This window comes from Netta rufina (assembly GCF_964035555.1).
Source record: "Netta rufina genome assembly, chromosome: 5".
Lineage (NCBI taxonomy): Eukaryota > Metazoa > Chordata > Aves > Anseriformes > Anatidae > Netta > Netta rufina.
This window is the reverse complement of record NC_140128.1, coordinates 2,655,379-2,681,881: the sequence shown is the minus strand read 5'-3', so window position 1 is coordinate 2,681,881 and position 26,503 is coordinate 2,655,379. Positions and strand designations below refer to the sequence as shown.

At 40.8% G+C, this 26,503-nt stretch overlaps 2 protein-coding genes across 3 annotated transcripts in view; both read left to right on the top strand.

The window, feature by feature from the left end:
- IPO7 (importin 7) overlaps positions 1-3,981 on the top strand; it is a 36,112-nt gene extending 32,131 nt beyond the window's left edge. Inside the window, exon 25 of the mRNA XM_084287766.1 lies at positions 1,021-3,981. Within this exon, the coding sequence (XP_084143892.1) occupies positions 1,021-1,118 (98 nt within the window). The 3' untranslated portion in view covers positions 1,119-3,981. The remainder of the gene's footprint in view (positions 1-1,020) is intronic.
- Positions 3,982-6,312: 2,331 nt separating this feature from the next.
- The window catches only part of ZNF143 (zinc finger protein 143), a 36,860-nt gene continuing 16,669 nt past the window's right edge, over positions 6,313-26,503 (top strand). For both annotated transcript variants that reach the window (XM_084287784.1, XM_084287783.1), the window contains exons 1-7: positions 6,313-6,418; positions 18,338-18,456; positions 19,232-19,324; positions 19,849-19,932; positions 20,117-20,197; positions 21,100-21,296; positions 24,044-24,118. In XM_084287784.1, the coding sequence (XP_084143910.1) occupies positions 18,345-18,456; positions 19,232-19,324; positions 19,849-19,932; positions 20,117-20,197; positions 21,100-21,296; positions 24,044-24,118 (642 nt within the window). In that variant the 5' untranslated portion in view covers positions 6,313-6,418; positions 18,338-18,344. The remainder of the gene's footprint in view (positions 6,419-18,337; positions 18,457-19,231; positions 19,325-19,848; positions 19,933-20,116; positions 20,198-21,099; positions 21,297-24,043; positions 24,119-26,503) is intronic.

Sequence of the window (26,503 nt, the reverse complement as noted above, 5' to 3'; positions counted from 1 at the left end):
GGGAAATTCTTCTGTACTATGAGGGCATATTGGTCTCCAGTCTGCCTACCTGACAGGGACACATTCTATTAGAATGATCTGCCGTTAATGTAGCTAACAAGAATTTCCGTATGCGAAACAATTTTTGTCTGCTGTACATAAAGGGACCAATAATACGCTTGTATGTTCTTGATTGTACTAAAGGTAGACAGAAATGCATGTTTGTCTGCTTTTTACCATCCTGCTTTGAGTTGTCCATTTATTATTGTTTGTTTATATGCATTTAAAAACACAACCAGACAAACAAAACCCAAACAGTTTTACAGTTACCTTTGAAGAATGTAATGTAGAGATGAAATGTCTCTCTTATATATGGGGATGTATATGCAAAGCTCAAATGTCAAAAGGTCTTAGAGTTCGGCTGAAAATGAAAAGTGATCAACTTGGTAGTTTCTCTCAGAGCTAGGCTTATATAAGGTCTAGTAACCGGAACTATTAATTAGCTGCTTGAGTATGGGGGTAAATGTATGTATTCTGAAGTGACTGATTCAGGTGCTTCGGTGGATATTTCTGCTTATACTGTAGAGTTGACCTAGGAACACTAAAAACAGAGGTGATATCTGTGCACTGCTTTTGTTATACATGTGATCATGGATTTGATGTAAGAGTCTATTTTTAATCAGGAAGAATTGGGCATCTGTTAGCAATTTTTGAAATCCAGCACTCATTCAGGTCTTATTTTTGAAACGAGATAAATGAGTACTCGTTCCCAAAAACTCAAGTGTGCTTGTTTTAAGTATAAATTTCATTTAAATAGAACTATAACAATACTGAGAAACAAAAACAAATGAGTCCATCTGTTGTTGAGGCCTGGCCCACTTACACTGTGGGTACTGATTAATTTCTTGGGTAACCCCCAGTTTAAGCCTACATCTCTGGGAGAATTAGAATGGTCAATCACACGGTCTGTCTTCCCTCTGTGCACATGCACTAAAATATTTTCTTTTGTGTTTTTGTTGTTTTTTTTGTTTTTTTTTTTAGAATCCAAAATGATTGAAAAGCATGGAGGATACAAATTCAATGCTCCAGTTGTGCCAACTTCGTTTAATTTTGGAGGTCCTGCCCCAGGAATGAATTGAATTATCACTTTTCCTGCTACTGTGTGATTGTAGTGAAGAGCTTGTGTTCCTCCCAATAGTGGTTCCAGAATTGGTTCATGTTATCTACAGCTCACTCTAAACTAATTGATAAATAGATTGGACAAAAGCCCCAGAAGTGGGACCTGATCATGCAACCTAATACTGGAAAGAAAGCAAACCAGAGGTTTTTTTGAAGATAGAAAGAATCTGATTATAAAGCTTCAAATGACACACTTTGGAAACCGGAAATCAAGAGGGGATGTCATGAAGGCAGCTTTTCTTTTTCTGAGGAAAAAAAAATTCAGGCATGGGCTGCAGGACTATTTAAAATGTCTCATTTACAGTACAAGCTAGAAGGCAGACTTAATTTTTACACCTGTGGCAGTATGAGTATTTGCCCAATTTCCCTTTTCTCCCTTCCCATTGGGTGTCTATTCTTTTAATGTAAATAATAAGATAAGGTAATTGGATAGCCTTACTTAATCTTCATCATTTCCATTTATCAAGATTGTTCATATGTAGAATATTGGACACTTAATGTAGCACTACATAACTGATAAATCTGTAAATGAATTAGCACTTTCATATTGAAACAAGCCTGCTAGCCTATGTACAAAAATAGCAAAATGTTTGCTGTTTATAAAAAAAATAAAAAATAAAAAATAAGGGATGCATTGGGGGAAATAATTTCAAGTTATTCATTTAAAATAACATAGCAGTTTTGTACCTGGTGACTTTGTGGTGCAGTCACCTCTGGTTGTGACTTGAATTCGGTTATGTAAAAAGGGGTTAGTGATATTTCATTGCTGCTAAAAAAAAAAAAAAAAAAAAATAGCAACACCCTCTGTGTCCTTTGTTTTTCTTAAAGATCTCACTGTTCAAGTTGAAATTTGGATACAAATGTTTATTGTAAGCACTGAGAAAAAAGTTATCTTCTCTGAAGCATGTAAATTAGATGTGAAGTTCTGCTCCTAAACAAGTTGGTTGAAGTGTGTGGATGAAACATCTATATATGCAATCTATTAAAAAATAGTAATTTGGCTAACCTGGACTTTGATCTATGAATACAGTTTTTCCCCCTAATTTTGCAAAAACTTTTTTTCCAGCATGTGGTAGTGCAAGTGTACTACTCCTGCATTTCATTGACCCTCTTTTTGCACTCCCAGCGTTAGTGTGCTATTGTCTGCCTGATCCAGACAGTGCATTTGAAGTTTTGCCAATCTTCCATTTTTGAAGCCACAATTTTCTTCCTTCAAAGTTGCTATAGTAACTGGTATTTTAGCTAGAGAGGCAAAATACAGTTCCCTCTGGGACCACTATCAAAACCACTGTATGAAGAAGCCAGCAGGGAGATGCTGTGAATGGGTTGGCTTAAATGCCCCCTTTTCTGTTCTTAAAGCATAAATTCATAGGTTTTTGATCTTGCCTTGAGATCATTGGTGTCAGGTCTTTTAAATCAAATGTTTTTTTTTTCTTTTGGCTGTTTTTATATAAAAATGTCACCTGCTGTTACAATTGATATTAAACAAGCTACCTTAATTTAATGTAAGCCTCCAAAATTTAAATACAGGTTGAAAAATAAACTGAGTTTATATCTGTAAAAATGAGATGCACATATATATATTATGATACTCAAAATGCAGTCTTCAGAAAATTGGTTTGTGTGGTGTGTGTTTTTTTTTCCATCAGCAGAGTAGCAGAAGTTTGTGGTTTGGGGTTTTCTTGATGAGTTGACCAGCGTGGTTCTCTGCCTTCCATTTCCTATGCAGCCACTCGTACTTTGCTGGGCAGGTATGATGGCCTTTTCCAGTCACTCTCTGGACTGCCCTTCTTAGGCAAATGATGTTTTCCTGTGCACAGAGTGCTTATGTGAGAGACTGAGCCAGGAATACAGTGCCACAGCCCTACTGAAATACTAAAGGGATACTTTAAAGCAAATTGTGGATTTAAAAAACGATGGATATTGCACCAGCTGTGAGAAAGCCGACAAAAATTAAGTCTTGAATCCAAGTATCCATTGTAGTAGCAGTATGGGAACCACAGTAGTACTGTAGCGCTTCTGAATTTTCAGCTGCCTGGTCAAGTCCATAAGCAGAACTGTTTTATATAAATGTGTAACTCATGGACACATGTAGGTGTACTCTGGCCTCAAGATTATCTCCAGACCAAGTTTTATTTTTGTAGAAAAAGGTGACAATTACAGCATGTTTTCCTGTGCGTTCCTTGACCTTGAGAAACGCCCAGTTTGACATAAATCATTTCTGAACATCTGCTTGTTGGGTATCTGCTTATCTTGTTACACTTCCCCAAACATGTAAGACGACCTTTTTAGGACACTTGGCCTCATGGTAGAAGACAGGACACAGCAGCAGTGAGAATGCAGTAGGTACTAAGCAGGTGGAGGAAAAAAAAAAAAAAGGTGAAAATTACCAATTTAGTGCCATTGTTATTTCTGGAACAGTTATATTTTTTGAGTCAAGGGAGGAATTTTATCTTGGTGTGAGGAACACGGTCTTACTTGAAGGGTGCTTTTATGTGTCACTAGACTGGTTAGCAAGGAGCATCTTTTTTAAAAATGGATCTTAGAATTGCTTTCCTGTGCTCCAAGAAATGTATTTATATAAATTGCAAAACAATTTTGCATTGTTGTTGGTGGTGATAGTGCATTTTGTGATGCAATATATCAATTTCAGTGATGCACATGTCAAATTTAAAAACTGATCTTCCTCCTAGAATTTGCATTTATCCATTCCATTTTTCAAGGATAATGCAACTCTGAGGGAAGAGCTGGAAAATTAAAGCCTTTGTTTTTTCTATTATGGAAGATCTCCTTGGATTAATAAACATCTAAAGCAAATCCTCATCTTCACTTATTTCAGTGTGGTGTTTTGAATGCAGCTCTATTCTGACAGTGCTCGGGAGTCCTATTTAAGTTACTGAGCCCTAAGGTTTGTATCTTCCCCTCTCACGTATTTCTCCAAGCAGAAATGCTAGGCAGAATCACAGTTCTCTTAACTGATTAAATACAGAAGTTGTATGACCTATGTTGTTTTTTAAATGTTGACATGCTGGGTAAGTTTAATACTTTTTTTTCCACAAGCCATTACCTTAAAAGAATTGTTCTGGTGCAGTACAGCAAAGTTCTGCTCAAATGTCGTGTAGCCTTCTGCAAAATTCAAGCCTGGAGTGGAATAATTTCAGAATACCAGGCAATAAATATAAAGGTAGTTTAAATTGTGCCTAGTAATCAGTACCTGCTAATAAGTTTTAAAGGTTAAGTTGTATTTTTCTAAAGGAAACTTCTTCCCCTTGTGATTATCAGTTTTTGAAAAATAAAAACAAAGCTTCGTGACACATTTTTGCATCATTTTGTCATGTTCCCTTTCAGTCCTTCCTCATGTGTACTTTCTCAGTTGCTGATCATTTTCACTTCCTGTGCCTCAGTTTGTCCCCTTTTAATTCCTTTGAGATACTGCTCAGAAGCTGTGAGCAGTTTATATGAAGTAGCTTGGACTGCAGGCAGTTACACCCCAGTGGAGTGCTTGCTGTCTGTGTATATTCACACTAAGAACCATTGCATCCTCCTCTGGAGTTTCTGCACCTGAACAGATGCTGAAGCCTCGCAGCACTACGGGGACATTTACAGAATAGCACAGCTGAGGAATGGGTTCCCAGTGGGTGCTTCGGGCTCCCAGAACGAAGGCTGTGCTTGCAGTAGTGTTAGCGGTAGCCCCCGTGTTGTCTGTAGGGAATAGATCAGGTTTAACCAAGTTTAAATGAGGCTGGTCCAAAGTTTGTAGACTGTACGAGTTTTCCATAATTTGGACTACTAATTACATTTTTGTCTTTGGTACGTTATCAGTAGCATGTTTTGAGTAGATAAACACTGCTTCTGGAAATCTATGCAGAAGTAGCATTTGGTTTATGTAAGCGTAGTTGTGAAGAGCACCACTGTTCTGTTCCAACTGTTCAGGTTTTAACCTAAATTCAGTATTGAAGTGTATCAAAATTTGAGAAAAGCTTGTAAGGTCCAAGGCTCAAAGCGTTATGCTGTTACAGATTGAAAGAGCAAGAGTTTATCGTACCCTGACTCAGGGTTTTCTTCCCTGCTTTCCGTAGGGCCTTCTCTACAAACAAGCACTTGAAAAAAGTTAGTTTGGTAATGTGTTATAAATTAAAAATTAAAAGCCTGGATTATAAATTACTTTGCAATTAATCTATAGCATATATAACTGCTGTAGCATCAGTTTGCTTATTTTTTTTACAATCACTCGTTCAGATGTTGATGCTGGAACAGTAAGACAGAGCAGGGGCTGCACAGAGGTGCCAGAGATTGAGAAGAGATGTAGGAAGCCCTTGATGAAGTTCATAAACCCCAAAACGCCGTTTTCTCTCAGGCATTTCACTGCTGCTGCACCCCAAACACGTGGCTGCGATTCGTGTGCTGACTGGAACCTTCCTATTAAGAAATTGGAAGCAAAACTTGAAGCTAAAGAAAGGAGAATTGCTTGCTTTAATTGTTCCTCAGTATTAGGGCTGATCTGGAATAAAATATTCTGGCTGTTTGTATTATTTTAAGATAATTAAACGGAATTAAACGCTGTCACAGCTGCCCCGTTCAGAAGGGCCCGGCACAGCCCTGGTGCTGTCCTGCGGGCGCTGCCCGCTCCGGCTGCCCCGGTGGTTTTATTTCCTGTCAGACAAACGCGCTGAGCCCTGCGCGCCGCCCCCGCCTGCCCCCAAACTGCTGCGTTTTACGCTTCAATCCCTGCTCCCTGCCCCGCGGAGCCGGGACCGAGCGGCACCGGGCCCCGAGGCGCCGGCCGGGGGCTGAGGGCGGCCGGCGCCCCGCGGGGGGCCGAGCCCTGAGGCGCCCTCAGGGCCGGAGCCGCCGGTCCCCGCCCGCTCCCCTCCCGCCACGGCCCCGGGCGCTCCCCGGCGGAGGAAATGGCGGCCGCCGCCCGCTCCCCCGCTGGCGCGCGAGCGCCGCGCTCCCCGCGGCACAAAATGGCGGCGGCGGCGGCCCCGGACCCAGCATAGCCTCAGCGCCGCGAAGCCGCGGGGCGGGGCCGCGAGCGGCCGGCCAATGGGCAGCGGCGCGGGGCCCGGAGGCGGCCAATGGCGAGCGGGGGCGGCGCGGCGCGGCGCGGCGCGCCCAATGGGAGCGGCGGGCGCGCGGGGCGCGGAGCCCGGGCGCGCGGCTCGGGGCGGCGCTGAGGCGGGCGGGCGCTGAGGCGGCCGTTTCCTGTCCTGGTGCATGGTGGTCGGACGGAGGAATTGTTGGAAAATTTCTCGGCGAGGTTCGTATATAAACGTGTCGCTACCCAGTGTGCCTTATGCGAGCCGCCGCCATCGCCGCCGCGGGACGCCGCGCCGGGCCGCGCCGCGCCCCCCGCGCCCCGCGCCGCAGGCAGCAGCGGGCAGCGGCGGCACCCGCCGGCACCGCCGCACCGCAGCCCCGCCGCGCCGCACGGCCCGGCCCGGCACGGCCCCCCCCACCCCCGCCCGCCGCCCCCGCGGGGCCCGTTGGCCGCTGCGTCACGGCCGGGGGCGCGGGGCCGGGCCCGGGGCCCCCGCGCCTCAGGGGGGGCTCGGCGGCGCCTCCGCCTTTTGTCTGCGCCCGCAGCGCCGCCGGGCTCCGTCAGGCGGCCGCCGGCAGCTCCCGGCCCTCAGCGTCGGGGAGAGCGCGGCCGCCGGGAGCTGCTCCTCCGGGAGCGCCTCCCGAGCCGGCCCCGGGGCGTGGGTGTCCCGCTGAGGCCCGGCTGGCGGGGTGGGCTCCTCGGGATGGCGCTGGGCTGTGCGCGAGGGGCCGCGGAGCGCCCGGCTCAGCGGCTCGCTGGGGGCCAGCGTCTCCTGAGGGCGCCTCCCAGGCGCTGAGGCGCTGCTGCGGGAGGCCCGGCCGCACGGCCTTCCCGTCAGAGCCTTACATCCGCCTTAAAGTCTTCTCAAAATTCTGCTCGAGGTGGCATAAATCCCCTACATCCTCAAGGGCTGCCGAGCAGGCCTTTCTGTCACGGTTTCAGGGTGATAGTGCCTGAAAAATGAAGTGTGTTTGTCCTTAACTGAACCTTTTTAAGGGCAGTCCTGTGTACGTAGCGTGTGCCAGCTTCTTTGTATAAGAGTACCTGCAAGGAGGGCAGCAGGGTGTAACGGGGCTGTCATCTCATGGCCCATCTCTTTGTATTTTATGAATTAAAGTCTTGATCTTTCATGGTGTAAATAAGTCAGAAGCTTTTCACTGAAGTGCCACAGAAAAACCGGGGAGTATGTAGTCAAATAATACATGGTTGCTTTGGTAGTAGATGGCAATTCAACTGAGCTACGTAGGATAAGTGTTTTGGTTCTTGATAAATGTATTTCAAATTGATTACATAATTTACATAAACTGTTCTCATTATGGTAATGGAATAATGAAAATTTCGGTCCTAGCATCCATCTTGAAGAGGAATTATTTTGCCTTGTACTGCAAGGCAAATAGGAGAGTAAAAATTCAGTCACACAGGCTTTGTTCATCCTGTGTCTTCGTGCCTGTGTCACATTTGATGCTTAGACATCCCAGTACTTCTGGCATAAGCTGGCGATCCCTTTTCTCACTGGAGGTAGGCACGGAGATAATACAAGGAGGTATATTCTCTGATAACGTGAGCCAGAATTAGCTTTGTAAATTTGTTTTTGCCCAGATTACCTCAAATTCCGTACTGCTTCAGCGTGTCAAACTGCTGCTGGCCCACGTGTCTCTGCTCTGTAGTACCAGGAGAAGGGACTCGGTGTGTGTATTTAGATGCACGTGTGCATATGGATATGTATGGGACTCGGCGAGGCTGGGTTTAGTAAACAGGAGTCTATCTAGAGTCTATCTAGAGTCTATCTAGAGTCTATCTAGAGTCTATCTAGAAACAGCAGAGTGATTCATCTGACCCTCAGCCTGTTTTTGAGGGTCTTTGCTCCAGGTAACAGCGAATACCGAGGGTGATTGGGATGTAACCCCCAACGTGCGTGATCCTGTGTGAGGATTTGGGGTAACCGGTTACACGTAGTGTTCAAGCTTATGTTCTCTCCTGAAAAAGCTGTTCATCCTAACACATCTTAAAGAACCTACTGCTGTGCAGAAGGACAGGGCGGTGGGTCCCGTGACAGAACATAATTGGGGTAACACAGCAACCGGCTCAAGCTAGTCCCTGGGCCAGCTGCCTCCACAGAGCCATGCAGTGGGAAGCCCTTGCCACGAGGAGCGAATGGGTCCTGAGCTGGCTGCAGCGGATCCTGCGCAGCTTTGGTCGGGCTGCTGGTGTGACTCAGGAGACACCGAGTTCTTGCCTTGGTTGGGCCCCCGCGTGTGCTGTCCACCCCTTGGTAGTTGGGTGTCCGTGTTGGAATGAACAAACATGTCCAAGTTAAGGTCCAGTTAATTTTAGTATTTACGAACTTTGGAGTGTTGTTGCAAACTTAATGTAATGGCTTTTTAAAATGCATTTATTTATTTATTTATTTATTTTATAAATAAAGCTAAAAAGAAGGCATTTTGACCTGGGTTGTTTCTTTGACGGTGTAATTGGGCTGCAGTTACAGTTTAGGACGTGGGTCTTTTTTGCTGTCATATGTAATTCTTGGCTGTAGAATTTTGGGGTAAAACATGCTCAGCATAGGTGGTGTCTTTGAGAAACACTGTTATTAAGTTCTGGGGAGTCTTTAATTGGCATTGGTGTCAAAACAAATTCTGTTCTCCAAAGTATAGGGCTCAAGTGAATGTAGATGAGCTTCCACGCACAAAGCAATTGACACGTTCCTGGTAATCAGAGCAATTCTGCCAGTTCCAAGTGTTACAATGCACATAACACGAGTAGTTGAGAGGTAGAGCACATCTGTGCTTTTGCAGTCTGATTCTTTCACTACTCTTTTCCTGTCTGCATTTTGACTCTCTTCCATGATCGTCCCCAGGATTTCCGCTTCCCATGCCGTCTGCTCTAACTTCTCCTGCCCCTGACCTGTGTACGTACACACAATAGCATCCCAGGCCAACCTTTGTTTGCCTTGCCTTGCCACTGGCTTTTCTTCCTGTACCGTCACATTGCTTCAGCTTCTCTACAGCTCCCCAGCGTGCTTTCCGTGCTCTCCCAACCAATAGGTGGTCGGTTTGGCTTTTCTTCTCTGCTGTTCTGCAAGGAAATAGGTGGACTTGGTAAAGAGACTGGAAAATGAGTAGCCTACCCTTGTGCCCCGAGGGCTCCTGGAAGTTTAAATGAAGGTTTCTGTGCAGCTTCTGGGTCCCTCGGGTGGATCCTGGTCCTAATAGATGGATTCTCATCTGGAACCTGAAGCACCAGTTCCTGTAAATAGAGAAGTGTTCAGGTGTCCCACGGATGGAGTGAGAAATGGAAGGGAGGTGCCTGCCCACAGACACTGCCTTTCTGGGGGAGGAGTGACAGGAAGCCATGCAACATGACCAAATGCGTTCGCATTGTGGCACAGTTGGTTTTAAGGGGCTCTGTCTGCAACTTAATTTGACTTTGGTTATATTGACTCATGGAACTATGGTTTTGGTCTTCCTGCTCTGCTTTGCACAGCAGGAGTTGTTGATCGGTGACGCGAACACCGAATTGGACAAAATTAGCGAATGCTTCCAGTGAATGCTAAAATGTTGTGGGCTACGCTGCTTTCTGAATGATACAGTGGGGCTGCGCTTTGCTCCACCGCGGTGACACTTGCTCCATAACCAAACTGCTCAGTTCAGGATGGAATTTACAGTTCCAGCAAGTTGTACGGTGTTCTAAGCTGACACCAGATTTACACTTACAACCGCTGGCTGCTGCCCTCAGTCTGTATCTTGTCATCTGCTGAATGTTTTTTTTTCTGTAAATACTTGAGGGGGGAAAAGTCTGTTATCTGCCTAATGCTCTCGGACTTCAGGACTGACGACAGAATTCTCTGGAGCTGGAAGATGATCTGTATTTGCAAGTTTGGTGGTGATGCCCATGCCTTAAGCATATTCCTACTAAGATATCATGGTATTGGCATATATTTATATGCTGTGTTTTCCAGTTTACACTTACTGTTTTTTGTAATTCAGGGTAAAGGTTCATAGTTCAGAAGGCTTTCCAATGAGTTTCTGAAGGACAAGCATTGCCTAAAACGCTGCAGGTTGTTATGGCTAATACTGATACATCTGCAATGTAGTTATCAGATTACTAATTAACTCATATCCACACAACCCAGTCAAAATTCCTTATTTTGTTGTCAGTCCCAGCGTATTTGGAGGATTTGAGTGGGCACAGTCAGGATTAACTGCTTTGCTGATGTAAATCAGATGCTTTTGCGATTTCGTGACAATTAAGAGACTCGGAATTCTGTTTGATACGACAGTAAAACTGATTGAAATAGTTGGCCTCGGTGTCCTTCAATTTTTTCAGCCTTTAAATACTCACATATTCCTCACATATTCCTCGTTTCATTCTTCCTGTTCTTTTGAATCACTGATATAACCGGAGTTTTTCTGTTTGTAGCATTCAGGAGTAGCCCCCTGCAGTGCTTCAGAAGATGTGTACCTCCTTTTTTTTTTTTTTTTTTTTTTTTCACTAGAGATGTGTTACTGCTCCTTTCATATAAGTAATTTGAATGCAATTCTGAAGCATGTCATCTAGATGCATTGTTTGTATGTCCATTACTTTGTGTTTATGTATGGACTGTGCAGCAACAACCCCTCAAAACCAGTAGATGTGAAGACACAGAGGTTTATCAGTTAAGAGCTTTTAGTCTCTTTCTTGCTTTGCAACTTCCTGGGGAAAAATACACTTGGGATGAAATCTGTAGTGGCTTAACTCACTAACAGGCTGAAAAACATTCCAAATTTTCTTTCAGCTTTGTTAATAGCATTCAAAGTTTTTCAGGTATCAAAGAAAGTCAGATGACTTACAAGCTTTCTTCCTATTGCTGGCCTAGCATTCAGTTTCTGAACATGCATATTATTATTTATCCTTACTTTTTTTGTCTGTGAAAGCAAAAATAACGTATTACCAGTCAGTCTGCAGTAGAGAGTTGTGGGGTTTTGGTTTTATTTTTTAAAGAAAAGAAGGTATGAGTGAGCATTGGTAAAGCAAATTTGTCTGGGACAGGAGGGATGTGTCTCAGCTGGAGCAAGGAAGGCCGGCTGAGTTCAGAGCAACTTGCTGGTGTGTGTTGCTAGCTGAGTTCACGTTGTTCCTCTTGTCATCTGCCTGCAAACCAGTGTGCACACACAAATACTCTGAATGATGCAGTGCTGTTTTCAGCCACGTCTGAATTTGACATTTTGCCACAGATTATATGGCCCTTTCTTGGGCTACATCTAAAGCCCTGCTGGTCACAGTGGCTGTATGGTGATGACCTGGGGGAAGACTGCTGGCATGTAGCGCAGTTAGGTGAAGTTAAATGTTCTGACTGCGTACTGAGGTCAGTTGTGCTTTGGTACAGCAGTGGTACATTTGATATTACATTCGCGTGATATTTGTGAAGAGATACCAAATTCTGGCAGTGAATTAGCCTTTGACTGCATTATCAATACGGTGCATCTCTAGGGGAACAACAAGGTTGAAATACTGCAAAAAGGGTAAAACGGAACCTCGAGTTTGACTGCGAGCCCCTGCTTTGGGTGACGCAAGTCTTTGCAAGTTGACTGTGCTGCCATTCAGAGCACGTACAAATCGCTTAGGCACTTGACAGTGCTGTCGGTCTTCGTTAGGTTCTGTAGGGCCAGGGTTAGATCCCGTGGTTCATAACTTGCAACCCTTCCTGCTCTCCAGAAAATACGTCTGTAACGTGCTATTAAAGTGCGTGCCTTACCCCCTCTTCAGTGACCGGTCTCTCTGAATCCAGCTGTTACAGATCCCTTAGTACAGGTTTGTTTCTGTATTTTCGGCCTCGTTCCTGTAACATGGTGGAAATTGCTGCTTAGTTACGTGGGGGTTGCCTTTACAAGTGATTGGAAAAATAATGTAAAGGAAGTTAAAGTTAGAGAACAAAACACTAAGAAATAGAGAAATGCCTAACACCAGGTAGCTCTCGTTGGGTTTATCCACTACAAGTTGGTCTGACCAATTGGTTATGAAATCAGTGCTTCAGTGCGTTGGTGAAGTGCTGCAAGGGGCAAGGGCAGCTGAAGGAGACAGAAATCCGTGTCTGCTCTCTTGAAACGCTGGATCAAAGCATCAACAGCATCTAGGTTTCATTTCTGACCCTGCTACAAATTGCCAGGGTTATAGTGGAGAAGATTATCATACAGGTACGCAGGGGAACAGAAATGAGAGTCTTGGGAGCCTCAGTAGCACTGTGTGTATTTGTGAGCTTACAGCCGTCAGACAAGGTCAGGTAATGAGTAAGCTGTACCCCTAACACAACTTGTATCTGGGCTACAGATACAGTTTGTATCTCTACAATTTGTATCTGGTTTTTCAGTCCGTCAGTCATTTTTTACACTGAGACCTGGAAGCCTGCAATATATGTTACCAGTTGAAGTGCATTTAACCAGAATGCTAATTGTAGGCATTAATTCTGGCATTTCACAAACGTTTGTTAATCAGACTCCTTCAGGAAAGTGACCGCACAGGATTCAGCTTTGTCCAGCGTAGGAATACAGTTTCCTAAAATTCCTCAATGAAAGTTTTGCAGTTTGCGGGGTTGTGTCGTTTGCCACTTTACTTTTCTGGACTGGTAATTGTTTGCTGGTTTTGAACGTTGAATAAAATTACAACAGTTTTGTACATTATTAGAAGTGTATTAAAAATAAAAGTAATGTTTTAAAATAAATGGGTGTTATTTCAAACTTCTTAGTGCTGTCTCTGCAACGAGCGTGAACAATCACAAGGTAGCCTAATGTCCGGAGGAGCTTTTTTTTTTCCCTGTCCTCCTTTCATAGTTCTTTCATCCTGCACGTGCCAGATCTTTCTTTTCCCTCCTTGCATTTTATAACAGTAACTTTTCCTACTTGACTGCTATTAAAAACTATTCATTTTCCTGTTACTGATTCCCAAAGTATCATCCTTTTTTTTTTTTCCCCCCTCTCTGAGGAGTTTCTGCTATTGTTACTACAGTTCTTTTTCTTTGCCCAGCAATGCAGCCTTATAGGCGTTCTGGAAATGCCAAATTCCTGCTTTTGTTTGCCACATTCTCAACTACCAAAGTCTCGGTCTCCTCTCAGCTGCTTGACTTCCCAGTCCTCCAAACCCAATTTCTTCTGCTCAGTGATATGCCCTCTACCAGTGCTTGCTTTCCTTTTCAATTGCCTAAGTCCCACCTGCTGTTTTCTACTTGTTCGATTCCAAATTTTCAGCTAGGGCTTCTGTTTCCAGCTGCTATATAGAGTGTACATAACAACTTCTCTTTTAGCATTGCATCTTCTGTCCTAAGCCAGTGACTGCATCCAGAAGAGTCCGTTCATTTGAGGGTTAGAGGGGGGCAGAATTGCGGTAGGTGCTCTCTAAACAGGCCCCTTCATCAAGTCTTCACAAGAAGTCCTTCTCCCCTTTGCTGCAGACTTACAAGTTGTGAGAACTTAAAGCTGATAGAAGTTTACCATTTTTCCCATTTGGAGGATTTTATTTTATTCTATTTTTAATAAAAAAGTTATGCGCACATACCCTGGTGTGTGCTTTTTTTGCACCTTTCTGGTGCAGCTTTTGTCAAAGCGTTGTGAAGTCAGCAGCACAGGTGACGGACTGCTTCTACCCTGTGACTACCGGTGCGAGCCCTGCTTCAGCATCACTTCTTGCGACTGGCTTTTGCTTCCTTCTCTCAGACCCTGGTTTCAGTTCAGGGGTTTTTCAGTCTAGTCATTTTTGTCTCAGGCTATTTTTTTCTAGGGGTAGTATTCCAACAATCTTAAAAAAAAATAAAAAATAAATAAAAAAGGTAAGATTCTCCATGCATGAATGTTTTGGTGACCGAACATGTCAGGAACCAAGATGTGTTGCAGTCCCCGTGAACGTCTTCCCAAATACCGCTGCGATGTGCCTTGCAGACCTGCAGCTTGCACGTGAGCCGTGAAGATACACAAGAGTTGCCAGCATCGAGTCGCGATTTTTCACTTCAGTGAGTACCTCCTGATGAAGGCTGTGCTTGTGCCTCTCCTGTAGGACAGACAGCTTTTGAGATTAACCGGAGTACACGTGCAGCAACCTGGTGTGGCGTCTGCGGGCCTCAGGCCAGGGTTCGTGTGTTTTCCTAAAAATGGCTGCTTTCAACAGCTTTTCAACTAATGAGCTGCAATATTGCAAGTTGGTAAAGGAGGTCTTTCTCTTCCAGGTTCACGCTGGCAAAATTCCTGGCAGGCAGGAGGTTTAAAGAAAAAACGGAGTGATGCAAATACACAGAAATAAATGCTGGTGAGGTTTGCACTGGCAGGGTAAAGACAAATGTACTGGAGGCTGGGGAGAGAACAGCATATAAGCCAGTTAGCAGAAACGGGGTGGGAGCACAATGAAGAAAGAAGCTGAGTATAAGGGAAGAGACTTTGATTTGATCAAAACCGACTGGCTTCGAAATAAAAATAAAATAAAATAAAAAAACAGTCAAAATACAGTAGGAGATGAGATTTGCATGGTGAGTGATGTAGTAGCAGCATGGTGATGCTGATTTGGACAGGTTGCACAGGGCTGTATCAAGTCTTGAACACCTACAAGGACAGAGTCCTCGGCAATCTGTGCCAGTAGTTGCCCACTCTGATGTAACAAACAAGAAAGGGGGCAGCAAGGTCTGTGAAACAGTTTTACTGAGGTACCCTGACCCATTTCTCTGCAGTGTTGGCCAGCCTTCGCTCTTTGTTCTCTCCCCATCTTCTTCCTCAGGCGTCAAAGAGCTGTCTGCTGAGCCAGTGTTCTTTGCTGGGGGGGGAAGAAGAGAGCCCCAGAGTGATCAGGTGTTCTGCTTTTGCCTGGGGGCCTTCTTCCCTGCACAGCAGAGGAACACAGCAGAGCTGCTGCATGGCCAGACACTGAGGGAGGGCTGGGGTTTTGCTCGGGGGAGCCCTGGTGGGACAGTTGCAGAAGGACTTGGAGTGCATCCGGGAGTGCGTTGGGTTGGTCTGACAAGAAGGGTGGGCTGAAGAGGAAGGCACTGAGAATTTGGTGCTGTGGTAGGGCCAGCTGAAGAAGGAACGTGGTGCTTCTAGAAGAGATGGAGTTGAGGACAGGAAGCTAACAGAAGGGCAGAGGATCGGGAAGAGGATAGACTGGAAGGGATCATTTGAAAGGAGTCAGAACCGGGACAGCACAGCTGTCTCGACGTGGTCATGTAAAGCCTGGGTTAGAGGAAACGAAAGAGCACTGCGTGCAGCAGTTCACCGAGTTCTCATAGTGTATGATGGGCTGCATTACAGCAGCAAACACTGTAAAATAATTTAAAGGAATATTTTTTCTCCTTTGGCCCCTGAATTAATTTGCATTAGATTCCTTTATTATTATTATTTTTTTTCTAAAATAGCCATTGACCCTTTAAACAGTGTGTTTGCTCTGACTCTTGCAGGGCTTTGCAGTTGTCTGAGTCAACTAGCTGCTTCTCCACTTCCCCCGTGCTCAGAGAAGAGGCATAAGCTTTGGAGAAAGGTCATCGCTCTGTTTTAAAGGCAGATAGCATAGATGATGAGGGCTTCTGAGGAGATACTTTATCTAGGAGGGGGAATCCTCTGAAATAGACCTGAGCTGAAACACCTTCAGGATCCAGTCCGTGCTAGAGTTGTTTCAGAAGACAGTCAAAAGCAGTGGTTGTGTAGCCTGCCTTCCCTGGTGCGTGGAGTGGTCTCAGTGCTTTTCAGCCATTCTGCAAAGCCTCCTGAAAGAGGAATGAACAGGGATCCTTGTCAGTACAGAGCGCTGTGCTAGCGGGTGAGGAGGCAGGTAACCTCTGTGCCCCATTTCCATCTGATACCATAGTTAATTAGGCTTGCTGCAAGTTGGCAGCACCTCCAGAAAGCAGTCCCAACAAACCGGTCTACAACAAAACCTTTCTTGGTGCTGGTTAATTTTTTTTTTTCAAACTGCATGAATTTTCTGATCTTAATCATTGCACAGTGCTCGAGCACTGAGGGTGGGACCGTTTCCTGCGCTACTCGCTTAAGCTGGTCTTGCAGCTGTACCGTGTTCTCCCATTTGTGGCTGACAAGCAAAGCGCTTCCTAGGTCAGTGTTTTGTCCATATATTAGGATGGGGATAATAGGGAACGCTGAGTAACAGGGAACACAGCTCTTTTTCCAAAGTCAGTAACTTGGAGATGGCAGAGCAAGGAGTGGAACTCGTGATCTCGTGTCCCAGCACAGTTCCTGTTGTTTAGGCCTTAGCATCCCCCAGAACCCCAGCTATTTCATTTTCTTTAGAAACATTTAGTATAAATGCTGTGTAGCCTGAGTGGCTTCTTTGTGCCGGCTCTTCTCCTGTTGTATTACACCCATTTTAGGGACCTCATTTTCTATAAGAGCTTCTTTTCTTGGAAAGGATGCTGCCAACAAGAATTTCCCATCTTCCCTTGGAGGTTAAAAAAAAAAAATCTCTTACACCCCTTTGGATTTTTATTTTACTTTCTGTCTTAACTGTTTCTTCATTTTGATGCCTAGCATTGTTCCAAGGTTCAGATTCTCTACTTCAAACCTATATTTTATGTCCTTAATATTCCAGATGGATATTAGGTACGATTTTAATCTTGAGAAGTGTGTTTCTTACTGAATTGTGTACTAATCCTGAATGGTGTTTTTTCATGTACAGTATTCAAGGCAAGGTAACTCATGAAAACACCAGTGGTTTCTTATTTTTTACAGGTGACTTACAACCTTCCTTAAGATACCCCTTCCATTTTCCTCATTAAACCGTATCTAGTCCATTAACCAGCATCTCTAACAGATAACCAAACTGGCAACAAGAATCTCACGTGCCAACGTGATTGAGAGTTCAGGCCCAGCCTCAGGAGGTATGGTGGTGCTCCGTGTAACATGGAGCACGGGGACACTGCCTTATCCCTTAGTTCTGAGCTGCTAACCTGAGTTTCAGAGTGGGTTTTGAGACCACTGATGAGCTGCTCGTTTTCAAGGGCAGATTTCCAGATCATAGAGGTAAAAGTAGTCTGGTTATTTAGAAACTTAGTTATAAGTAAAAAAAAAAAATCCTAGATTATTCTTCTCAGTCTTGAATTAGAAAACAGTTGGCCATGGAATCATGCTAAGATTAAAAGCCTTGATTGTTTTTCTATACCTTTTTTGTGGATTACCTAACTACTGCTTATTGTAAGAAAAACTGTTGACTAAATAGACTGTAGCCTCGATTGCAATTCCATGTGCTGTTTTTCCTTACATCCACATCTCTCTGCGTGTGGCATTAACTAAAGGGCTAGCAGAATTCAGTCACTCAGTTGTTTTTTTTTTCCTGTGGTGAAAGCCAGCATCTGAGTTCACAGAACACAATGTTATGTATGTATTTTATAGCTTAATCCAGTAATACTGAAAATTAGTAACAGCCTTTCAGATTCAATAGACTTCTTAAGATCCCATACTGAAAATTGCCTGGGTAAAAAATTGGTATCCAAAGAGATGGGCGGTTCTGTGAGATATGTGTAGAGTTGTGACTGTCACTGAGCAATCACTATCTTGTTTTCTTATTAATGCACTTTATTGTGAGATGCTTTATTATTTTGTAATTATTTTGTGTGTGTATATATGATACAAATGTGATATAAATCTTCCTGGTAAGTTCAGTGACATAGCTGGATCATTCCATCAGACTTGCTAATCAAGTGTGTGAAGTGTGTGTTTCATCAGTATCTGCTTCTGAAACTCCTACTGAGATATTTTTTATATATAGTAAAGGCTCTGGTGTTATGGATGACCACGGGTGAATTGTCAGCGTTATTGTAATTCTGGGGACAAAAAGGTCTCATTATTTGTACCATCATTACCACCGCTTTTCTTTGTGCATTTTTCTTTTCTTTAGTATAACTTCAATTCTTCAATTTACTAAATGATGCCTGAAGTTCTTAATAGTTCTTAGCTTAGTTAACTAATGTAATAATATTTAACTATTTGAAATAACTTTTTTTTTTTTCCCTTGACTTTCTTTCCAGATAAGTCATTCATTGCATTTTGTCTATGTGGAAATTAACATAAAATGTTTGTAGTATTTGCATAAAAATACAATAAAACTTGGCTTGTATTTAACTAGTTCTTGTTCTGTATTTATATTTTGTATTTACGTTTTGTGAATCCTTTCTAGGTAGACAATGTTACTAGCTCAGATAAATCGAGACTCTCAGGGAATGACTGAATTTTCTGGAGGAGGAATGGAGGCCCAGCACGTGACTCTCTGTCTGACAGAAGCTGTAGCTGTACAAGGTAAACATTCAGTTAAAATATCTGTACATTATTGTGTCGTTTCTGTTAGAAATTCAGATAAAACTCTAAAACTCAGGTAGCGTATTCTAAATGAAGAGTCTAACACAAATCAGAAAATTATTTCTTAGTTAGCTGAGATTGATTAAACTCACTGATAGAATTCTGAAAGAGAACAATCCCTTAATTAAGGTAATGGGAGTGTAAATGTGCCAAAATAAGGACTATGAAATGTGACTTAATTCTCACGATAGATATACTGTTTTATACTTAGTAACTGTCATCTAAGTATATATTAAAGTAGTTCAGTTTTAAAACAGATTGCTGATCTAGGATTGTTTTAAACTTGATGTTTTCTTACAACTTTGTTATGATTTTAACTGATAATTTTTTTTTTCATAAATCTATTTCAATCTAAACAGATTTGCATATATTAACGATAGGTAATAGCGTACAGAACAAAATTATTGCTACAAATGTATATCACCATTTTACTGTTGGGGCTCATGACCTAATTAGTATTTCTCCCAAAACCTGAACTTTGTAGTTATCTATTCAATGACATAACTTTTTCAGTTAAGGCAAATAACGTTGTAGCTGTCATGTTTATAGAGCGAGTATATTTTCAAAGCTCAAAAACCAGAAAGCAGATAAGAACTATTATTATTTCTAAAATCATTGTGTTTTAAATGATGTCATTATTTTTGGAGTTTCTTAACTAGTGATTTTTAAGGTTTGATGCTGCTAATAGTAAATATGTTTTTTGTTTCCTAACTAGATGGTGACAACTTAGAAAATATGGAAGGTGTAAGTTTGCAAGCAGTTACCCTTGCTGATGGCTCCACAGCTTATATACAGCACAATTCTAAAGGTAAGTCAATGGCTGGAAGTTTACTTGTATTGGCATTGTATTCGCCTGTTTAACCCTGTCTTTGGAATATAAACCCATTGTATTGTAAAATCAGGGAAAATCTTTACAGTGTTTACAAAGCTGTAATCTCATTTGGGGTTTTACAGTAATAATATAAAATGAATGTTTATTTCCAGTACTAATAAAGTGCAGCTATCAAATCTTTGGACATAAGTCAAACAGAAATTAAATGATCTTTATTCGTCAAACCCAAATATCAACATTCTGCCTAGTGGATAGGTAATAATAGCTAATAGATAACAGTACTTTATGGTGGATAAATTTACTTCAACGATCATGCCTTTTATCCCCGTTTTTTATCCCCGAATTTAAAAACCAGCATTATACAGCCATATTGTGCTTCATCTTTACCAGCGTTTCTCTGTGACTTTTACTGATATTTTAATACTGAAAGTATCAACTGTGTGTTTAGAGTGTGAATGGTCATACAGAATATTTTTAAAGAATCTAACAATGTATTTCAGATGGTAAATTAATGGATGGCCAAGTGATTCAACTAGAAGATGGTTCTGCAGCTTACGTTCAACATGTACCCATGCCTAAAAGTAGTAAGTGTAATAATACAAGATATGTATTTTTGTATTACTGGCAAGTATTGATACTGACTAATTAATGCTCATGAGAACAGCTTCATTTCTCATCTTAATGCAAACAGTTCTGAAGAGATTGTTTTTGTAACTAATGGATTTTTCAAACTATTGTTGAAGCATTGTAATTCTTTCTTCCAAACAGGGGACAGCTTGCGTCTGGAAGATGGACAGGCAGTTCAGCTGGAAGATGGAACTACAGCATTTATTCATCACACCTCCAAAGGTAAATGTTTTTTGAAGTGTGATTTATTATTACGGTTCAACAGAACTTCACCAGTATAAAATATGGTACTGTATTTAGACAATGACATCATTATTATGATTCCCATTGTAGGTTTTTTTTTTCTCTTTTACATGGTGTCATCTAGAAAATACTGAAATTAGACTGGTTCAGTTCCTTATTAGGATCACATTTTAAAGATATGCTACTTACAATTTGTCATTAGGTAGTAGGGCAGAAAATGTGACAACTGACAGTTAAGAATGCAAACACATTTATTTTACATGATAACCTAGGTTTCTGCAGAATCTGTTTACACTAGTCTTAGAAAAAGTCCTATTTCTCTTCAAAAAGTGAAGAAGTAGCTATTTTAAGTTTGTTTAGACTACTGTAACAAGAATTGCATTCTACAGTCAAAAATACGAGAAGAGAATATTACAAAGAATTTATTCTTTAAAAGTCATCCTATGCTTTCTGTGTTTATTTTGCATATATTTTATTTGTATGATTCTTTTCTTAAAATGATTGGATGTTTGAATTCTAAAATCTGAAGCATATGTGATAAATATTTTAAATTTTCTTGAATGGATTAGGAACTGAAAGCATATTTCTAGTCCTGATTTCCTTTGTAAATAAAGCTAGACTGATAGCAAACTGGTTATGCATTTCTGCAGGTGTGCAGAAGTAAAAGATATAGATGTTGTTGTCTTGAAAGAACTTAATCAGTGCTATTCATAGTAATGTTTTCAGTGATTTTATTTCTCTCATATTTCATACATATATATATATATATATGTATATATATGGTTTTTGGAAACATTTTCTAAGTAGCAGTAGTTTCTCATGTTATGTGCAGATATCAGTATTCCTTTTCATTCATAACATTTCTTAATGTTACTTCTCAGACAGTTATGACCAGAGTGCATTACAAGCAGTCCAGCTGGAGGATGGGACTACTGCCTACATTCACCATGCAGTACAGATGCCACAGTCAGATACCATTTTAGCCATTCAAGCTGATGGCACAGTGGCTGGTCTTCATACAGGAGATGCTGCCATTGACCCAGATACCATCAGTGCTTTGGAGCAATATGCAGCTAAGGTATACTGAAAGACGTTTCATCTATCCATAATGTTTTAATGTCACATCACGTGATACCTGGCGGCAAAAGCCAATTGTGATATATTGTGAAATAAAATGATAAGAGAGTCTTCAGACTCTTAAAAGAGAGAACACCAAATTGTCATGACGGTGCTTCACTGTCACCCGCAGCTCCAGTATGTGTGCATAAAGAGAACAAGAAATTGAACACCAAAATGATGTGAGTCAGGCTGATTTTGAAACTGATTTAGACAAGTAAATAATTACTTTCTCTAAGACATAAAATATAGTGTGATACTAAAAATTCATGTCCTGCACCTTAATGGACCCCTGTAAAGCATGACCCAACTGTAACAAAGGACATTGCAACTTTTCTGACTTTATAGTTCTCAGTGTGTTGATTACAGTCTGTGCTTCTGTTTCTCTGGAAAAGAGTAGAGTTAGTTCTAAATTCTGTTAGCATCTTTATTGTTACTGGGAAACGTCAAATTCTGGGAGAAGGCCAGTTAGGATAATTAAATGGCTGAGACACCATTCGTTCCATTATATTTGTGTGTGTTACAACTGAGGAGAACCTAAGAGAGCCAGTCGGATTGTGCTATGTTTGGCTATGCTTTAACATTTCATAAAATAAAAAGGTTATTCAAAGTTGGCTGAGCTGTAGTGACAAGCTTTTACACATTGCCAAGCTATTATTGCATTTAGATTTAAATTAATCATAACTTTGTCCTTTTTGATAAGGATCCATAATAATACCAATTTGTTGTAAGAGTAAGTTTTTGTTTTAAGAAGAAATAGAAGAAATGCAAATATATTTGCTTTTTTTGTCCTATTTCCCTCAACGTGTGTTTTTCAATTCTGTAACGTGAAGTTGTATTCTGAAGTATGCTTCTGTGTATCTAGGAAAAACTACTTAATTTCTTTCAGCTTTCATCTCAGAACCTTATTCTGAAAGGTGCTGCTAGAATTTCTCAAGGACAGTCAGTAGAAGTGAGTTTCCAAGTACTTCATCTACATTACTTACAAAAGTAAATAATAGCTGAGTTGTTACACCCCTGTTTTTCTCTAAAAAAGAGAAATGGGGTTTTATGATTCTGTTCCATGTCCATGTAGGCCTCATAGTAAGACAATGTATACTTTTTATAGAAGATGGTACAGAACATTGAAAAAGGTACAGAAAGGGGCAACAGTGATGACTTAGCAAATGAAATATGAGGTAAGGATAGGAGAGAATTTTATAAAATTTTAAGTGGCACAGAGAAGAGTGGTGGCTTGTCATTGTCTTCACCAATATAGGAACTGGGGACCATCAAATAAAACTCTCAGGTCACAGGTTCAGGGACAACAAGGGAATGATCCTTTGTCAAACAACATGAAGTTGAGCCATGGCACTACTTGTAGAATACTGCACATGCTAATATGCCCCTGGATTCAAAGGGTAATTAGACAAATTCATAGAAGAAAAATGTGTCCAGGGCTATTAGGTAGAAACATATGACTTCTAGTTCAGGAAGTTTCTCAGCCACAAATTGCTTGGAGGTTGGGAGTGTATTTCTGGGAATCTATCACTGTTTGCTTGGCCGGCTCCTGCAGTCTTCCCTAGGATCTGCTACTGGCTACTATTTGAAACAAAATGGTGTGCTAGATTGACCTTTAATTTTACTCAGTATAGGTGTCCTTATGTTTGCAATTGCAGGCAGACTAAATCTGTCTTTAGAATCTAAGAGAGTCTTTTACGAAGAACTCAAAGATCTTCCTTTGGAGCAAAATTGTCTTTTAGGCATAGTACCACTTAGCCATGTCTTGCAGAGCGCATATAAAGACTAAATAAAATCCTCTTAATTTTAGGCTAAGTCTACACTATCTTACTCTCAAAGCAACCAGTAAAAAAAGAGATTATTGCTTTCAGTCAATATAAAGTCAGAGGATATGTAGTGGAATTGCAAAGAGGAATTCCGACTAGATTTAGAGGCACTGGTCTCAGCCTTAAGTGTAATGGATGCAGAGGGTATTGTGAATGTGAGTGCTCAACAAAGAGGCATTTATATAAGGGGGAACTGTGTAAAGTATACTTTAAAATAGTTTTTGTTTTCTGCAGTGACTAATGAAACACTGAGTTGATGCATGTGAGAGAGTATTAAATAATGATTTCAAATTAATACATAATACTCTTTCAAATATTTTTCTAAGCTCCTTGGAAAGCAGAGATACCTTTCTCTTCCTGTAAACTGTATTTAAAAATAAACATCCGGAGCAATATGCGAGTCTTTGCTTAGCTGTTATAGTTTTGCTATTTTGAGTTGAGATGTAATACGCTGCCCAGGTACTTTGATTCCAAAGGAGCGGTGCATTTGGAAACAAGTAGCTCTTCTTAACAGGGAGTGAGACATGCTACCCTATTATTTAAAAAAAAAAACAAAACTGTGTAATTTTTTTAAATCTGGAATTCACTGTTGCTAAATGTATAAGCTTATTACAATATTTTTCGAAGTTTATTAATTTAGCACATGTGGTTCTTGTAGTCTTTTCAACCTTGTTTTAAGACAATCTTGAAATACTTACCGTACCTATCGTATAATGTAGGTGCTACGAGTGGTGCTTTTCGTGTTAACAGATGGGATAATCATGTTTCAAGAGGGAGCTAGAGAGCTATGAGAGAACAAGGAACTCAGGAACTGTAACTCTATTTTTCAGATGAATTAGAAGTAACTTGAAAATGTTTTTACCATTTCAACTTCATTTTTCAGGTCTCTATTGATGGAAATGACAGTGTTAGCGGCACAGGAATGATAGGTGAAAATGAACAAGATAAAAAAATGCAGGTATGTAGCACAATATAAAATAACGCAATACATCTGTTTCTTCATTGTTCCCTGTGCCCAGCAGCATGCACAGTAGGCAGCCCTGTGTAGCCATGAACTAGATTTCACTGCCACCTTTTAGGAATTTTAGACTTCAAAACTATGCATGTCATATACAGATCATATTTCTCTCTGTCCAAGATCCATTCACATGATTTTAAAAAGACCTTCAAATACTGTTTTCTGTCTTTTTTCTTTCCTTTTTTTTCTTTTAAAGCATAGTTAAAAATTATGTTGGATTTCTAAGATCTGACTTTTTAACCTGAGTATTTCATCAGTGAGGGGGGTAAGTATTTCAGAAGTTCTTTTCCAGATCTTGAACTTCCTTTTTATATTCCTTAAATGAGAAGGAACACTGAATCAAGTAATTAATTAACTTCTTCTCAAGAAAGATTAATTCTAGACATGTGCCTCCAATTGTTCTTTCTTTGGTACCTGATTTTCATTCCACTTGCCCTGTTAGATTCCCTTATTTTTATTTCAGGTTTTGTAAGCAGTCAGTAGTTGAAGGTGCTGTTGTAGTGAACCCCCTAAAGAAGCAGAAAAATACTACCAGTTCTTCTGCAATCACGTTATTATGTAGAAGTGTGTGTGTGTGTGTGTGTATGTATATATATGTATATATATATACTCACAACCCTTTTCAATGTGAAAGTATTGACTTAAAATTTCTAAGGGTAATGGAGAATACAGGTTAAACTTACGAAATCTGAGGACTTTTTTTAACCTGGGATTTGTAAAATTGTGTAAGGACAGTGGTCTTCCTCACCATAGAACACTCCATTAAAGAAAAAGAAAAAAAAAAAAAAAGAAAAATACATTGTAGCCTTCAAAGAGTTATGAACGACAACAGAAAATAATAACAAGACCCTATACCCTCACATGCTCAAATGATAGAATCAGAAATGGTAAGTCATTTCACTGAGAATGATAGAGTCATCAGAGAAGTACTGCTTTTTGTTTTTGTGTAATTTAAGAGGTAATGAACTAGATAACAATGAAGAATATCTTCCAAGGTAAAATATCTTACAATACCCATGAAAGGTAGAATTGTAGGCTCACCTTTGACAGTGACCTTAAAATCTTTTTTTTGTTTTGTTTTGTTTTGTTTTGTTTTGTTTCTAAGTTAGGTCCCACAATATTTAAAGCCAAAGATGCTCCACAGTTGTCTGTGTGGCATGACTGTGAAAGGAGAGAAAAGCCAATACATACATTATCTGTGGTATTGGAATATATTCCATAAAATGAAATCAAGAAATCAAGAAACGCAGACTTTTAGGTTTGATTAGAGATACAATTCCATCAAAATGCAAAATTCAAGGAAGAGCAGAATATGGTTTTGGTTGGTTTTAATTAAAAGTAAAATAAGAGCCTATTAAACAAAGTGACCCGTTACCAATATCCAGTTACATGTTGATTTCAACCTCAACCCCAAAACAAAATGAAGTGAATCAGAAGGTTGCTTTATCTTACACATGTATGGCAACATGTATGCCATATGGGAATGAGCCAATCTTATGGAGCATTATGTGTTCCAAACAAACAATGAAAAAGATCTAATATTTCAAAAGGTATTAAGGCATAGTCTCAAATTCTGACCACAGTAAGGTGACTTCAGTTGGCCGACCAAAGAACTGAGGGGCCCAAAGCTATTGCTTATTTCTGAAAGTGTTAACTGTGGTTATATCATGGTGTGATCAGATACCTACTTGTAAGTCGTTCAGAAATACTACGTTGCTTGAGATAAAATAGTTTAATATTCAGATATAGTATTAAATAAGTGTATATTTATAAATTCTTCATGAAGGTCACAGCAACACAAGAACAGAACAGATGTTATGCTTCTGCTAGTCATTCAAACCAGTTGCATATGGTTAGGGTTTTTACCAAAGTAAAAAACCGTACAACCTCATTGTGATTTGTACATGCAAGAACAAAAGTCTGTGTGACCAAATGGATATCACACATCATTTCTTTTCACATCTGTCATACCCATCTGTTCACGATAAAAGCAGAATCATATGACTGGTTCGTATGGATATGATATAAAAATCTTATCTGAGATTTCTGTTACCTTTGTTGTTCTCCTGTGCTACCTGTCTGAACTAAGTTAGGATGCATCTGTGATTACTTTTAAACTTTAGGGTTTGTTTTTTTTGTCTATTTAAAAGTGTTTTGAACAACACAATTTCTCTCAAAGTGTCAAATTATTATAAAGGTGCTTTGTTTATGTTATTTTGATTTTGTGCCTAACATCTGAATTTTTTATTTCTTTAAAGAACATTATCTTCTAAGAACAGTAATTTTAATACAATATCTGTTCTTGCTGAATAATACTAACTGAAT